The sequence below is a fragment of the Grus americana genome, chromosome 3 (assembly GCF_028858705.1).
Source record: "Grus americana isolate bGruAme1 chromosome 3, bGruAme1.mat, whole genome shotgun sequence".
Lineage (NCBI taxonomy): Eukaryota > Metazoa > Chordata > Aves > Gruiformes > Gruidae > Grus > Grus americana.
This window is the reverse complement of record NC_072854.1, coordinates 102,606,688-102,624,692: the sequence shown is the minus strand read 5'-3', so window position 1 is coordinate 102,624,692 and position 18,005 is coordinate 102,606,688. Positions and strand designations below refer to the sequence as shown.

Sequence of the window (18,005 nt, the reverse complement as noted above, 5' to 3'; positions counted from 1 at the left end):
CTGATAATGCCGGAGGGCACAGGATTTTAGCCAAGCTACATTTTATTTGACTGCAGTCATATTAGTGTCCATACTCGATGTGTCGTACACGTTTTCATATACGTTGTTTTGCCAGAGAACACATTATGTTCTGTTTAACAGATATTGCCTTACTGATTTTTTAATTCTTTTTTTTTTTTTAACTACTTCTAGGTATGTTGTAATGGGATTCTGCACGACAATAAACCTGGCTTCCAATGCTGCGAGGACAAGTACATTCCATTTATTCTTAATTCACCAGGGGTTTGCTGTGGTGGTCAGATACATGCTGTGCAACCGAAACATCAGTGCTGTGGTGGTTATTACACTAGGGTATTAGCAGGTAAGAGACAACTCCTTTCTAGTGCTCGAAAGAAACAAAACAACAAATTTGATATATCTGTTAAACCAAGGAGAATGAAAACATAGCAATAAATGTGGGGTCTATCAAGATTTCTCGATGTCTTCAAGACTTGTGTTCAGTGGGATAAGCAAAGATAATTGCACTGACTTTGTCTTCTAAACACAGTACACTCTGTTTATACAAGAAAGGCGTAATTGATGAAACCTGATGATTGGGTCATTTCCCAGAGAACTAATTTATGCCAAACTATACTTAATTGCAGTAAGTGCTGCATAATGGGGAGGGCAGTTCTGCTTAATAGGAACACCATCAGGCAATTTAGTGGTGCGGTTTAGTTCTCTGCTTGACTTGACCCCATGTGATTTTCCCTAGCCATTTATTTTGCGGAACAATTGTTAGCATTTGGGGTTGATATTATGGATTACGTCACTTCTGCTTGTTTCTGCACTGTCTACTCTTTGTTTCCACCAATGTTACAGCTCAAACTACACATCCCACATGTATTATCTTGGATAGAGATTCATGCTTTTCTTAAGGCTGATCATACTCATTCTCAGAATGGTTTGGGAAGTTTGCCAAAACTATGCTTCTGTGCTGTTGTCCGGAGTTTGGTTTTCCAGTTTGTTGGTGGGTTTTTGACAGGGAGAGGGGAAGAAAAGGGGGAGGAGAGCCCTTTCAGGGGGCAGTGTTCAGAGCATATATCTCTTTGTAGGCAATTGTCAGGTCAGGAGCTAAAATGCTTCCATTACTCATGAGCTGGCACACATTCCCTAGGCTCAGAAATGCTTGAATTTTTGCCAACACATTCAGCACATCCCAAGTTCTGATCCTTTGAAAAGTAATTCATATATCACAATATTAGAATGCCTTCCATGATGTCATCAGAAAAATGCTATCACATGGAAGAACCAGAGAAGAGTATTTTGCTGGCCTCATTAATCTCAATACACTGAAATGGAGAGATTATACTGTGACCTCTGTCCCCATCCAGTGGTCTGTGTTAACTAGCTTAATGTTGTTTACATCAAGAAAGAAAAGTACAGTGAAACAAAATGTCTTAAGTCTGAAAGAAGTTCTTGTTCAGTCAGCAGTCCACAAGCATGAAACAGTGAATGTTTGAACATGATTTTCAACATATTTTTTTTTCTAAGTACACTTGCTGCATTCTCTTTCTCCGCACTCTAAAGGGCAGCAACATGAACAATGTTGGTCACTTTTTGCTTTTTTATTTTTATAAATATGCTAATAACCTCAAGCTAGATGTTAATGTGGGTCATTCTTTGATAAGGATAACAATTAACTGGTAAGACTGCATGGTAGTTTTCAGAGAGAGAACATTTTCAAGCCTAGCTTGGAATGGATCCCATTTTGAGAGGTTAATGAGAAGGTTACTGATCCTTTGTGTCTTATGTCTAATAGTTCTTTAAAAAAAACCAGTTTTATTTCCAATGGATGTAAGCTACGTTCTGCGTTTTAATACTTTCTCTGTGTAGCAACTAAATTAGATTCTGAGGAATGCAGGAAAATATCATGAAGTATCTAAACAGATTAGATCTATTATACTCTAAAAATTTATTCTCATCTTTTTTTGTTTATTATTGACTTTATTTGATAAAGTTATTTATACAGGAAACTCTCTAAGCATACATATTTCCCAGATGTTGTTTGGCCAGCTTGATAGCTCTAGATGTACTGAAGCACACTGGGCTGAAGGCATGAAGATTACAAATTAGGAAGGCAGGAATCTCAGTTTCTGAAACAGTAGTGCACAAAGAAGTGCAAACATCCATCCCAGAACTGAGATGGGAGGAGAGATTCTTAAAGCAGCTACTACCACCCAGGCACCTCTTCGGCAAGGAATTTGCGGAGGGAGGAAAACGGTGGTCTCCTTCATCTGTTACGATTGCATGACATGTTTATTTCTGCCAAAAGCTGCATTGAGTTTAGGGCTCCTTGTCTGTAATTCCCAACCTTTCAGAAGAAAAGGACTTGAGATATTACTTTCAGTGAGAAAAAATAATTTTAAAAATCAGAACACATTTATTAACAATCAGGAATCCAAATATTTTAATCACCTCTATTACCCATCTTCAATAGCAGAACAAAACCCTACTCCTTCCAGATGACATCTGAGCCACAGAAAACATTGCAACACAGAAAGATCATACAAAAACGTAACTTTTAGAACACTGGATCAGATCAAGTGCAGACACTAGTGAATGAAAATTATTGCCATTTACCATAATTTTTCTCTCCGTTATAGAAGTATCTACTCTGTTCACAGCACACAGTTTAGCCCAGCCCACCACTGTAGCGTCAGTCTCATTGGCAGCCTTATCCTAAGGCCTTTTCCTGCAAAAGCTGATGCTTTTGCGTAAGTAGCAGCCAAGCCCACTGACTGTGATGGTGGTATTTAATTTTTAAAGTGAGTTTAATCCTGAAGTTCTTTGGGAGGTGACGTCCTCAGCGACACTGAAGAACTCTTTAGGCATTGTGAATTAGTCCTTCAAAACAAGTTTGGAATGATTTTGGAGGAGACAAGGAATTTTTTTTCTGAGAATAAGTAGGCTGACTGTTTTGTTAATCACAGCAAGAACGGATTCTCTTTACTGTGTAGCTGCCTCTACTTAAAGGTTTTCAGCTGTATAATTGTCATATTTACAGAAATTATTTTTGTTGCTCTTCTCAGTTTGTCTTTGTCATGCTTGCATTTTGATATCTTACAGAGTCTTGGCCCTGAATTCATGCGTGCGTGTTTCTTTAATTATTATTACAAATGAAGATAATATTTTTGTAGCATTCTAAAGTACCGAGTGGTTCCATGCTTTCACGTGGAACTTTTTGTACATGAAGCTACCAGTGCATGAACCCAGACTTGTTGCTATCAGATGAAAGCCTCTCAGGGATTTAAAGAGCTATAAATGCATAAAATCTTTAATTGTATTCTTAAATTGACAGGAGAAGTATGTTGCCCTAACGCAGAGCAAAACAGAGTTTCAGTTGGAATTGGTGACTCTTGCTGCCAGGGAATGCCTTATTCTACGTCGGGCAACCAAATCTGCTGTGGTGGATCCCTCCATGACAGTTTCAATCAACAGTGCTGTGGCGGAGAAGTCATAAGCACGGACTTGGTCTGTTGTGGTGATGAAAAAGAAGGGACTGCACACAGACCTCTCACAGGTAAATGATAAGTTTTCAAGAAAAAGGGTCTTTATCTTTCTAATTCTCTTGTAACACTAACCATTCCCAGTGGCACACTCAGATTTAAGGTGTGTAGGCCAATTTCTTAAAATGATGTTGCACTTTACTCTCACCTATTCTGATAGATTGCAAAATGGTAAGCTTTCGATAACTCTTCTTTGCCTTTGTGCAAAAGCTGCAGGGTCTGGAGACCCTCCAGAAAATTCAAAGGAGTGCATGATCTTTCATTATGCTAGTCAGAAAATAAGACCAGTCCCCTATTAATGAGTAGAGCAGAGGTTAGACTTGGCCACCTCGTGCTGCCATGCATCCCAGTGCAGGGATTTCCCATTTGCTCTGGAGATGTGGAGTTAGTCACCTAGAAACTGAAGATGACATTGCTATCTGCTTAGCTGTCTACATCCCTCACTTCTGCATCTACATAGGGGTAAACCTGCTGCAGTTTAAAATTAACAAAACTTAGTGGCTAGTACTAGTCACTTGTTCATCTGGTGTATGCCATTAATCTCTTGCACACCATAGGAAATTACTCCATCGCTCAGAGGTACAACCTGAACCCTACTTCCTCGTAAAGCACTCTCTGACTAGCTGGTGACAGAGATTGGAGGTATTATTACAAACCCTATTCAGGTATTTTCATGTGTCTTTTCTTTCCACGGTTATTAAACAAATTATATACCATCAACCTCAGGCTTTCTCAGCCTGACAAAAAGATTTCAGAAACAATCGCAGTCTCAAAGGGTAGCCCGATTTCAAAACACCCAAATAATGAAAGTTTAGTACCCAATTCTACTTGGTGTACAAAGACGAGGGATGCAGTGCTTTCCCTATTTGCGTGCCAGTTTCAGCCTCTAGTTGTACAATTAAGGATCTTAATATATCAACTCAGAATCCAGATCTGAAGGCTGAACTACTCCCTTCCCAAAACCGAGCTCTTTCCTCAGCTTATGTTTTGTATTCATTGGATCCCGCGGCCGCTGTGGTACCCTAGTTCTGTGCTGACTGTCAGGAAGGGCTAATCAGAAGAGCCACTGCAACGCTTTCTGCGGTTTCTGTTCTGTCCTTCCCTTCCAGTGGTGACTCATGGAGTGTACGCTGTGAGCAGCACCGCGTGCATGGTTTTACCTCCCCCTCCCTGTGATCCCTAATTGCGGCTGATGTACAGCGTCGACGCGGGGCTCGCAATATCAGCTCTGAACAAGGCCCCTTGCATAGCCGCGCATTGTGTGGCTGCCACAAGACGGGGCTGGCTCATAAAACATCTCTTTATGTACTTTATTACTTAAACTCTTTTATTTGCCTGCAGGAGCCCTTTAACAAAATCACATTGAATTGACTTTCTCACACCAAATCAAATCTCCCTGGTCCCAGTTCAGTTGTCTTTGTCAATATGTATTTTATAAATGGAGTGAATTAACAGATGCTGTTGGAACAGAACTGCTGGGGTAGCGTTTATGTTTTTACTGCTCTCTCTGGGCAGATGAGTTGTGTAGGAGTGTAATACAGGTATCTTGGGATGAAAGTTATGTTCTTCATTTCAGTATATATGTATTCTTAACAGGTTTTTTTTCCTTAAATATATATATTTAAAAAACCTTTATACCCTTATTTTAAAAATGTGTTTAGCCTATAGCGCTCTATCATTTGCACCATTTTTCTTGAGAATGTGTCAGGATGACATTTTTTTGGCTATTAAAAAAGAAAACAGTGGCTTTTTCATCGTTCACAGGTTTTCTGTGAGGACTTTATGCTGTGAGCCAGCGTACAGCTGAACATAAATACAGGTTTGAAAGATGAATTAGCGCCAAAGTTGAAAAGAGATTGTATTCTTTTGCATTAAGGATAGAATAGATTGTGATTTCTTATCATATCGTATATATCACGCTCAACAGGTTTTTGCTTAATTTCTTAGAGTAATTCAGCCTTGCTAAATACATCGTGAAAATGCACAAGGCAGGGACTAAAATCTACCTGCTCCCTATCCCTATTATTATAATGATTCTAATGGAAAAAATAGTCTCACATAAAAACATAATTTACTTATCATTGGCAAATGGATAAGTAGAATTTTGCCAGAATATGGTAATTGGAAAGCTTATCTCATTGTCTAGAAGGGGAAGAGGTAACAGGGATGGCTTTATGCAAAAGATGAAATGCTCCTGAAGCTCTGTTTCGTAGTTGGCCACGAACGCCATGGTTAAAAATATAATGACAATTTAAAGCTTTTGTTTGGGAGTCTTAGTTCCTTGAAAAAAATCATACAAGAAAAACATGATCAGTAAAGGTGCAAGCCTTATGCACAGCCTTATTGTTTCATGACCAGTTTGAAAGCGGCGTGTTTCTGCAGAATCTAGACCCAGGTTTGCACTGAATGTTGGTTTAAGGACTTGAATGGTAGAACTTTTTCATTTGCCATTGTGTACCTTTTTCAGAGAGTGTCTCCTGAAAAAAAGAGATGTTTTTTCCATCTCACATTACTCTTTTTTCTTTTCTTTTTTTTAAAAAAATTTGTATTTTCTTAGGTTTTATTTTTCGCCCCTTGTTGGCCTTATTTAGCGGGGTGACCATAGAGACATCTACTGGCAAAGGCTGGCAGTGATGCCATTGCATACACACATCCTGAGCCCCACTGCTGCGATGTGATTATCCCAAGTTGACTACTTCTGGCTATCAAGGATAATGTCAGCTAAAACCACTCTTGGATTTTCTCTTTTTTTTTTTTTTTTTTTTTTAAAAAGCGGGAGTAAAATGCCACTATACTGACATCCCAGACTCATGAAAGATGATGCTCTGTACTGCTGTGGTTCCCGATCTGTAATAGATGCAATACCCACGTGTAAGCCAAGGATTTTTGGAGTAGTTTGCAATGTACACTGGCTCTGTATTTTGTTGATCCTCTATTCTGGCTCCAAAGGCTAAGCCTTTTAATACTCATTTTTCCCTTTTGAAAGCAATGGTTTTGCAGATCTACTAAATTAGTAATTCATCACTCGATTCTGTTTGTAAATTTTTTCAGTTGCTGGGGATGAACATGAAATAATTGTTGACAGAAATCACTGTTAGCAGGAAGTGTCTTTTCCAGCCCATGGATTTTCTTTTTGCTGTAATGCATTACATGCCTACGAAACATAAATATATAAAGCATGACACACACATTCCAGCTGATTTACAAACAAACAGTTTGTATTTTGCTATTTTGCTGAATTCAGCAAGGCTTTATAGGAATTTCTGGATCCTTAAGCAATTGAATAAAGTGATTTTTAGAAGGCAAATCAATCCATCAATATTACCTGGTCCTATTTTGTTTTTCTTGGAGCATATTTAAAATTGTACATTTGAGGTGTCAAGGTTCAGGAGTCAAGTGCTACATGTGATAAATTAAGGAAAGGTCAGAGGCTATGCAATGCAGTTTCAGAAGATTGTCTACCTCTGCCTTTGCAGCTCATTCATGCTGAAGTGATGCACTATGGGAATTACTACCAAACTCTGCTCTGCAACATCTGCTCTCCCTAAGTGAGTTAGTGCACGTCAGACATCTTTATGTCAGAATATTGCAGTGATGGATGCAGTCTTCAGAAAATGCTGCATAAAAATCTGGTGTGCCGTTCTGGCCATTAAGTGAAATTACTATTTAAATTAATGGCGCTGTCACAGTTTATCTGTGCAAAGAATGAACGCTGATTAGGGTATTAAGTAATTAGCAATTTATCACACTGGAACAAGGTTGATAATAATTAAAGAAGTAATGGTTTACCAAAGAAACTAGAAAGGGAGTCACTTCTTGTTATGTGAGTGAAATCTTGGCTGAAAAATTTAATTCAGTTAAACAAAGATGAGGTTTGCAGCGAAAGAATGCAGCCTTGTTTGTTTCAATAGAAAAACAGTTCATTATCCAAATTTTAGTTTGCCTGTCAAAAGTCCCTTGGGGCTGTCTGAGTTGCTTATTAGTATCGAATTGAGTCATTTTCTGCATTAATTCTCTCCTTAAAATTGGTAGAATCTGAGGACAAGTTAGAAAAAGGGCGTGAACAGGAGGAAATATTTACCTCTTGGAGAGCTGGTGATCACAGTTTGATTTCTGTGAATGGAACCAGCCCTGAAAATAGGTAAAGTATGCAAGTAATGTAACCATTTTGAGTCATCTCAGTGACTGGAATGAAATGCTCTGAATGCTTTAGCAGGATCATACCCTTAAAGAGTAATTTTCATTAAGCATGACTTCCTAAGAGAGATTTGCTGCAATAAATGGCAGTAAGAAAAGCGGCTGCTTTTGCATGTGTTTTAAATGTCTACCTACTACAGAAATTATGTCAAATACAAATTACTTTGTAGATGTAACAGTATATCACAGCCCTGGATTTTTTTTTTTTTTTTTTGGCGATATCTTTCACATTGAATTAGTAATAAGATTTATTTCACTGCCAATTATAGAGGTGTTTGTAGCATTTGATTCAGAGCTAAAATTTACCCCTTTCTTTAATTGGTGTGGGGTTCAATGCTGGTATTTCACAGTAGCAGAGTCATTCATGTGAATATTTGGAAAATTACAGTGGTTATGAGGAGCTTTTAATTTTAAAATAAAACTATTAAAAATGGAAGAAAGACAGTGGAATTAATTTTGGCAGCTTATCAATTCCACTATAGAAATGCAAATTATATGTAGATATTAACTTCTTAAAGAGTCATTCTCTGTATTGAATGGCTGAAGCTTCACTGTGGGTATTTGGCAAGTCACCCATTCAGTTCTACCCACCTAGTATGAACCCCCCCCAAACATCATGGGAAACATTCTGGAATGCTAAGATGCGCTATTGGAAGACTGCCCATGTAAAGGGGGCGGGGGGGGGGGGGGACACGACACGAATGAGACCTGACTGGAAAGTATATGGAGAAGCTTTCTCAATTTTGACATTGTATGGGAAATTTTCATCACCAGTCTGCCTTTGACCGGCTGTGCTCAGCGCCTCAGTGTGGTATTTCGTAGCAAAGGTTCTTACAAAAGTTCAGCCATGGTGTAAGTTGATTACAGGGGATCCCGGTTTAGTCCTCTAATTCTTGATTGTTGTCAGTAGGTCTAGAAGTCAGGACACTTACTTCAGTCACCTCACGTTCCAATTTAATCTCGCTTTAGCTAAATCTGCGTAATTCCAGCTGCTGATGGTTTTATGCCAAGCTATATTGCATTCTGAGCTTTCTCCTTTCTTTATCTACTTATTTATTTACTTACATTTCATATTCAGATATATTTTTTTTTGTTTGTTCATTTCAGGGATGTTCTGTTGTGGGCAGGAATACGTGAATATGTCAGGTACCATATGCTGCTCAGGTTCCAGTGGTGAGTCCCTAGCACATGTTAGAAAGAATGACCAAGTGCCAGTAAAATGCTGTGAGACTGAACTTATTCCAAAGAGCGAAGAATGCTGTAATGGAGTTGGATATAATCCTTTGAAATATGTTTGCTCTGACAAGATTTCAGCTGGAATGATGATGAAGGTAATTGATAGAAAATCTCTCGGTAGCTCTGATTTGACGATGGAAAGAGAAATACACTGTTCATAACTATTTTTCTAAAATAGGAATATAAAAACTCTTGTGTGCATTATTCATTTTCACATTACATCCATATTAATACCGAATGAGTTCACCATGATTGATGTTATTGCAATGAATTCTAAAGGAATTAATAATGATTAGCTGCCTCTCTGAAGTGTTGCCCAGCACTTCAGATTAGTACAGTGGCTAAAAGCTGGCATACTAACGAGACTGGCATGTATAGCCAGCTTCCGTTCTGTGACCACAGCTCCTGATGATGTTCCTTAAGTGGAAATGGAAATTAAAGCGGCCAGTTCTGAAGTCTAAAAATGCTATTACATTTCAATTTGGGCAGGCAGTATGACATAGATTCTCCAACCTCCTAAAATATATATAAATAAAAATAAAACAATTGATATTTTCTTGAGGGACTTAATCCTGATCCTATAGAAAACCATTGGCAATTTTGGCATAAACTTCAGCAGTACTAGGATAGGTCCCTGTATAACTTTTAGCAAATAGAGTATTATATTTTTGGTGCCTTTTGCACCTAATAAATAATACAGTTTATTTTCACTCTGTTTTAATGTAAGAGTAAACTAAACACCATAAAGGCTAATTCCATCTTTTCTAAGAGTGACCAGTGACTACAGGTATCAGCATGAAACAGTTTGGCCAAACTTTCAGAGCTGCAATCTCTTGCAACTCCAGTTGAATTCAATAGAAATCGTCAAGAATTAGAATCTTGGTGTTACGTGTAAGTTGTAAAAATATTGTTAACTGTTATTACAATTTTTGTTTAAGAAAATGAATATTCCAAAGGATGGAAACCCTGGTTTTATATATACGTGTATAGTCTTTTATTGTTATATGTAGAGGGAGAAAGTGGAAGAGAGAGAAAGAGGGTTGGATATTGTGAATTCTACAACATGGAAATCAGGTAGATATTGTGGAATGTATCACTAAAGTAAAAAGAAAAACAGACCCCATCCTGCCACATGCAGGCGTTCCTGTATCCTCTTCATTCATCTGCTAAGTTAATACACAAATGTTTTTTCCATCTTCTCCTTTTCATGTCAAGGTTTTCATGTAATTTCATTTCCAGACTGAATAATTTTCTCCCAGAGAAAATCCAAGTGTTGTGATGAGTCAGCTACAGTTCCTCAATGCATTGTATTAGTAGTTCATGCAAGGCAAAAAATGGCTGAGAATAGGTTAATGAATTCTGGTAGATAACATGCTAGACCCATGCCTTAGGTATAACGTATAAACAAAGGAAGCGCTTTGTATTTCACTTTACCTGCAGTAGAAAAGAGATAGCAGTGCTGGCTTTCTGATATGTATAGATTTACTAACATTAAAAGGACTGATATTCTGAGGCATATTCTGGAGCTGCTTTATATGTGAATCCAATCCATCTATATCCTACATGCTATATTGATATCTGTCACAATGCAATTTTTGTGAAAGTGCTAAGTTTGGGAAATTAAATTACCTGAAGTTCATAATCAGCTAACAAACTAATTTCAATAGGTGAATTAAGGAAACAGTAGATATAATCTGTTTGTTTTCTCTTCTAAAGTTTGTAGCCTAATGGGCAGAAGTATTTGTAGCAAATATTGCAGTACATTTCTTCCTGCGACAACCTATATTTTATGAGAATTATTGCTCTCTAGCTTATGGTTTGGCAAAAAAATATTATTTCATGAATTTTAATGGAAACTTGTGGATATTCAGTGTGTATTTCTATTTCTGTGAATTGTTCTTTATAGGGTGAATCTTACATCTGCATCAATGTTTGCAGAGGTCCTCTTATTGCAGCAAAACTGCTGTTTAGGAGTGATGTGGTACAGGAGGTGATTTATGTAGCCCATGGATAGAGTTCTCAGCCTTCAAAGGTGCAAAGGAATTGCACAGAGCCCTCTTGTGTACTTGGCAAGCTGTGCGAGGGGCTGGGAATTTGCTACTGATTTGCCACAGGATATTGGCCTTTGCAGGAGCAGAATGTTCAAATTCTTGGATAAAATCCTGTTCTCATTTGATTCTAGACACTTCTACTTTCAACAAACCCAGCCATTTGGCTTCCAGTGGTTAAAATTTGTAATGTTTTCATGCAAGGACACTACCAAAAAAATCTGTTTCTTTTAGAAAGGATTATAAAAGCATTAATGATCACAGGCAGTAGACATGCCAAAGGCTGAAAGGGTATCCCATATGCTAGACATATCAATGTACTCAGTGTGGTTGCCTGATTTCTGTGTTGCATAAAGACAGGGAAATACTAATGGAAGCATTTGTAAAGAAAGGAAGACATGGTAAATATATTAAAATTGAATGTGTATTCCTTAGGTAAAAGAAGAATGCAAGGCTAATACCCTTTGCCCTTTATCTATGGGGGCAACAGCACATTGTGGAAAGTGTGACTTTGATCCTAGGGAGAATATCTGTGCATGGATAAAAGGCTCACAGAGCGCTACGGAAAAGGAGATAAAAGAAGGTGTGTGTCCAGCTGAAGAGGAGACAGTCTACACAGGGGGTCCAAACCAGTATTCATTTACAGGTAAGGAAAAGTGGCATATCAGATTGGTGATTTGCTAGTGTATTTAATTTGCTCTGGAGAAAAAGATGTCCTGAACGCTATCAGGTATTCTAATGAAATGTGAAGCAATTGTAGTGAAGTAACATTCCTTCAGAAGCAATCTGTGAATCAGGACAGTATCTTCAGGGAAATGAAATGAGTAGCAAGAAGTTCAGTGAATACATACCTGCTTTCACAAAACTTGAGAGAAGTATTGCTATATCAGAAAATGGCCCTGACTAAAAGAACAACTGACACATCTGTCTGTCTTTAAAGACAGAGGTAGTCCCACAGGCACAGAAAAAAAATAAACAAAAGTTATTTTGTATTTTGATGAGACTGAGATGATCCATATGTGACTTTTTTTTTCTAGACCTAAACCTCGAACCTTTTATCGCATATGAGTACAGAGTGGCTGCTTGGAATAGCTATGGAAGAGGCTTCAGTGAAATTAGCAGAGCTGTCACTAAGCAAGATGTGCCACAGGGTGTAAGTCCACCCAAATGGGCCAAAGTGGATAATCGGGAAGACGTGATACTTCTAAACTGGGAAGAACCACTTCAACCAAATGGTATTGATATATGTTAAAAAAAGGATATGTTCTATCATTCAACTGACAGTGTTCCAAAATCACAAAGCATTACTAAATTAATCACTGGCACTGGAATATGCATATTCCTAAACTCTGCAAGAAGAATTTGCTCTAGATTGGGATAATTTTCATTGCAAATAAGTGTAGAGTCTAACTTCACAGAAGGCAATTTAGTATGTCTCTAAGAAATGCCCAGAAGCCTCTTTTGAGAACAGTTGTAATAATAATTGGCAAATATGATCAGAAAATCACAATCATGTTACAAAATATTTGGGGATTGGTGGGGGTGGGTGGGTGGTACTCGTGTGTCTTTCAGGAGATCTTGCTTGTGATTTTCAAACAATGAGAAAACTTGGAAGGGCTCTCAATAAAAATTGAGATCTACAGAGATGTTGATGTAGAGGTTGAGGAGAGTAGCTGGTAATGCACATTAGCCGTTTAAGCAGGATGATTGGCTGTTACGGTGCTCACCTAGAGATTTAATTTAATATTTTCTGTGCGCAGAGTAGGTTATTCTAGTATGCCATCACACAGGACATCTCAGCTAACAAAAGGGAAAACTTTCTTTCTTCAATAGGTCTTATTATTCACTACATCATTCTCCGAAATGGAATTGAGCGTTTTAGAGGAAAAGAAATGAGCTTCATAGACACAAGTGGTGTCCAGCCATATCAAGAATACTCATACCAGCTGCGAGCCTGCACTGTTGCTGGTTGCGCAGACAGCAGTAAGGTTAGTGAATTGGTCTTTATGGAACTGGTGCCAGAATTTTATCAGCCAGCGTGTTAACATAAAAATGCTTTTGGAAAGGTGTAATTTGAAGACATGCTGATTATTGAGTAAGTGAAAAACATCAATAATCTTATTTGGATTCAACTACTGACAGGTGGTTATTTGGAACCTAAGGTTGATACAAGCAAGCAGAAGAAAGCAGTATCTCAGTCTTGGCAAAGCTGAAACTGCACTGTAGGAACTGATGTTTGTTAAAGAGAAAGCTGCACATGATAGAATAGAGTAAGAAATATTAAAATGCATTTTCTCTAAGCGTTGAAATTAAATCTTTGTTTCTCACTAGGAGGTCTATAGCCTCTTCTTTGGTTTTTCTTAGTTATCTGCTTTAGCTCCAGTCTATCAGTTTGTTCAACAACCTTCTTATTCTGAGCCTCCTTCCACTATATTACCCTTCACTGCCTTTCCATGCCTGCGCCTGCTTCAGGCTTTACACTCCCTTTGTGTACAACCTGCCTCTGCTTCAGTTTTAAGCAAATGGAATCTCTTCCATCCCTTTGTCACTGCTTCATTTCCTCTTGTATCACTTTGAATCACGGATGCCTTTCACCAGCATTACCATTTAACCAGCTCTAGTTTCTATTCTGCAAAGTACCTGCCTCATCATTTGGAAAAACTATTTCTTAAGTGACCTTTTTTTCACAATAATATCCTTGCCTCTATGAAAATGAATTTCTGGGGCTGCAAGCGTAAGATCTGTAGGGCAGAGGTGGAGAATAATGACTGTGCTTTGTAATTATAATATCTATGGGACTGAAAAGTTGATTTTTTTTTTTCAGGTGTTTTGATGTTTTTCTTATTGGTGCAAATCTCAGCCAAAAGTATAAGAAAAGAAACACCGATACAGAGGGATGGAGATAGGCGTATAGTCAAGTGTGTCAAGAGAATGGGGGCAGACTCTTTTCAGTGGTGCCCAGGGACAGGACAAGGGGCAATGGGCACAAATGGGAGCACAGGAAGTTCTATCTGAATACGAGGGAAAACTTCTTCACTGTGAGGGTGACAGAGCATTGGAACAGGCTGCCCAGAGAGGCTGTGGAGTCTCCTTCTCTGGAGATATTCAAAACCCACCTGGACGCCTTCCTGTGCAACATGCTCCAGGTGACCCTGCTTTAGCAGGGGGGTTGGACTAGATGATCTCCAGGGGTCCCTTCCAATCCCTACCAGTCTGTGATAGATCTCTACCTGCACAGAGCTGTGGTCTGGAAGCTTTGTGGGCACAGTTGCTGCAACCATCAGCCTGAGCTAATAAATCCAGCTTATTTTGCTTGTCTGTAATTAAGGAGTTTACTGTTGCAAACACTTAAGTCTGCAAGTAGGAACTGATTCCACCAAATGCAGTAAGACAATATATTATAGAGGGCACATTTTATATTTACAGCATAATATAAATACTTTATGGTGGTAATAACAGAAAAAGAAAAGTGATTCTCAAACAGAAAAAGGTCTGACTCACTTATTAAACCAGTGTAATTTGGAAATGGCTCTGTAGGAGATGGTAGAGATGGGTCAATAGAAAATTATCTTTTTCCTTTTTCTTCTCTTTTTTGTAGAAAGAGCTTAACAAGTGCAAAGTTATTCTATCTTTCAAAATCTTTAGTTTCCTTACAAAAATATGGACTTGCAAATAACTACAACAGAGTTCGATTGCATGGGATATATGGAGGCTTAGCCCCATGTTTACTGGTGCTTAAAATACATGAAATCAGGCAGTTAAAATGCAGAGACACTGACAAACCATATGGAAGAGAGTTATCAAGAGTTTTCAAGCAATACAGTTTTTGTTGTTTCACCCTGTGCTCTACACTGCAGCTAAAATGTGGTGAACCTGTTGTGATAAATTGTAGACATAGACTTATGTAATGTATTCAAGGTCAGATTTCATTGTGAAAAAGGAGGAAAAAAGTAACTAGTTCTCCAGGCCCTTGATAATGATATGCCAGGCCAAACAACATTTTAAAACAAAAGTGACATTCTCATTGATCATGGTATCTAGTGTACTATTACATTAAATTGCTGTTTAATTCATATGTCTTCAGGTAGTTGCAGTCACTGTCCAAGGAGTCCCAGAGAGTGTTCAGCCACCAGACGTCAGTGCTTTGAACTCAACAGCATTACATTTAAGCTGGATTGCACCCAAGAAACCAAATGGCATCATCAGAGAGTACCAGATCAGTCAAGTAGGGAAAGGACTTATATACACTGACACTGCAAGCAGAATGCAGCACACAGTATCAGGTAAGGAGGCAGAGCTCTCTGACAGGGTAATGTCCTCTCCTTAAGATATAAGACAATATTAACATATTAAAAATGCTACTTGTCAGTAACTTTTAAATCCCCAGTACGGTGCACAGCTTGGAATGCTTTATCTTGACTTTACATATCTTAAATTTATTTTTTCAATCTCTTTCATTTCTGGCTGCTGTTTGTTAAAATATTAATATATTTAATTTCAAAATTTTACAATAAATCTATCCAGCTCGATTCAAGATACATGGTTTGTGGTGTGCTCGAGGTCTCAGATATTCTGTGTAGGCTTGCCATCCATTCACACAGATTCAACTCTCTCTTTTTACCGTCACTAATGTGCAGTAATGCAGTTGAAGTCACTAGTGCTGCTGTGAATGTGTAGCAGTGTAGCAGCAAGAAGGATCCAGTTCTTTATGCCTGAGATAATAAAAAGGAAAGGAAGATAGAAAGGGAAAGATCTTGGATTCTGTTTATAATCTTATATATTGCTTATAGCCATTTTCTAAATACTTGGTGAAATTTCACTAGTGTGTGTATCTGAAAGAAGCTTTAGTCAAGGGATTTGGGGGGGAAGATTTGACTCGGACCTCAAATGTATTATGTTCACATATTCAATTTTTAGTTATATTTGAATGTTACACTGAAGCAAAATTATTCTTAGAAATGTTTCTGTTGACCACAAAACAGGAACATGAGCATTCTGGGATATCTTTTTTCACTCTTTGACCTCAGGTTGCTCATCAAATTCTTGTATCTGTGATTTTTAGGAATTCATAAATGCATTATTTTTTCCTTTTTTTTTTTTTCCCACCCAAGTAGGAAACTTAGAGATTCATAGATTATACACACCATATTATAGCCACCCAAAGAGTAGAAGTTGACTTAGGGCATATAAAATCTATACAGCATATATGGCACTCTCAACCACCCCTCAAAGAATTAGTCCTGAGTCAGAGTGGATCCCTTAGGTCTTTAAAAAAGTTCATCCTTGCTGTAGTCACTCACGGAGGAGTAAGGGATTGCTATTCTTCTTTGACCATATCATGCTCAAGTATGGAATTCATCAACTGTATACTACACCTGTCTCCATATTCAGTGCTTCTGGACATGAGATATTAACTAGAGTATGCCAGTTGGTGATATGTGTTTTAGAATTGCTGTTGTAAGTTTATACTGTGAAGAACACCTAACAACAAGGAATGATTTATCAAACCCATTTGAAAAATACTTCTCCTGCTCCTACTTCCTTCCCAAATGGCAGTTACACCTCCAGAGTAACTGAGATTTTAATGCAAACAATACTATTTTTCTTACCAGTTGCAAGGGAGAGGAAATGAAATTACCTTATGAGAAACAAGGATCTTTTTTCCTTTTGTGTGCCTGTTCCATTAAGCCACTGTCCAATGCTGCCACGTTAGCTAGGAGTGAAATAAGTGATCGTTCCTCCTGACAGTCAAAATCAAATCTTGTGCTGGTTTCTGCGGGAGCTTCCTTGGGTAATAATGTGGAATTCATGGCAGCAATTTAGCAATGTGGGTAATTATTTCTCTCTAAATTAAAAGAATAAGATAAAACAATCGAATTTGTTTCATACATAATCTCAAATGTTTGAACTGTTGTCTTATTCCCTGTGGATGTATGTTTTGATTTTCTCATCTTTTTTCTTTTTTTCTTTTTTTTTTTTCCAAAACTGTCTGCTTTTCCCTGAGCAACAGTTGAACATTAATGAAGCTGTAGCATTAGTATTTCTTGAGACTTTGAATCTAGGGTCTTGCAAATAACAGACGAGAAGGCTAGCACCTTGCCACTGCACCATTGTCTTGCTGCTTATTTTTAATTACATCAAAGCTTTGGAAACATGATCCCACAAATGCTTTGTGGGAATAGCGGTGAATGTGCTCATCATGTGAAATCCATAAATTGCTTATAATCCTCTCAAGATGTTAAAAAAAGCATTAAGTAATTGAAGACAGGAAGTCCTCAGTTAATTATTTAGAGGTGTTATCAATGCTTTAAGCAAACTGAAGCATTTTCTGCTATCTCACTGAGTTGAATGCCACTGGGACCTAGGGGCAGCAGCCATCATCTTCTCATATTCTCTAATGCAAACAGCACATGGCAGCTTGTCAATAAAAGACCTTTTTATATCATTTATTACTGAACACTTCCACTACCCTGTACAGAACAATTTGGATGACAGTTATGGCATTGTTTCACTTTGTGTTACTACTACTTTACAAATGGGCCTGCTAATGCTTTGCAGTGGAGGCCAGGCAGAGGGTAAGACTGAAGAAAATAATTAGGGGAATTGTAAAAGAAAGCTAAGAGTGCCCTCTTCAGCAGCAGCAAGTGGGTTTATAGCAAAGATTCTTCCCAACTCCCCCTTTATAGTACACTAAATATCCCAAGTAAGAGGCCTTATCGAGGATTCGTAGGATCGATCGTCCATTGGTAAAAGCCAAGCAAGATCACTGATGTTTATTTTAGTAAAAAAAAGCAATATTAAGAAATACTTTAGGACTGAATGGTTTTAAATTCTTCACCTGAACGTATTCTCCATCGCAGGGTAGTGAAAACTGAAAAGATACAGAAATGTCGTCACTGGTCAACTCTATCTCCATGCAGCACTGAATCATTAGTAATATTTACCTAAAGGAAACTCTTGGGAGGTGGAGGGGTTG

General features: G+C 38.0%; 1 protein-coding gene across 1 annotated transcript in view; it reads left to right on the top strand.

Moving 5' to 3' along the window:
- USH2A (usherin) overlaps nucleotides 1–18,005 on the top strand; it is a 395,461-nt gene that overhangs the window by 303,521 nt on the left and 73,935 nt on the right. The window contains exons 48-54 of the mRNA XM_054821392.1: nucleotides 193–361; nucleotides 3,341–3,562; nucleotides 8,853–9,076; nucleotides 11,465–11,675; nucleotides 12,067–12,264; nucleotides 12,863–13,017; nucleotides 15,114–15,312. Coding sequence (XP_054677367.1) covers nucleotides 193–361; nucleotides 3,341–3,562; nucleotides 8,853–9,076; nucleotides 11,465–11,675; nucleotides 12,067–12,264; nucleotides 12,863–13,017; nucleotides 15,114–15,312 — 1,378 coding nt within the window. The remainder of the gene's footprint in view (nucleotides 1–192; nucleotides 362–3,340; nucleotides 3,563–8,852; nucleotides 9,077–11,464; nucleotides 11,676–12,066; nucleotides 12,265–12,862; nucleotides 13,018–15,113; nucleotides 15,313–18,005) is intronic.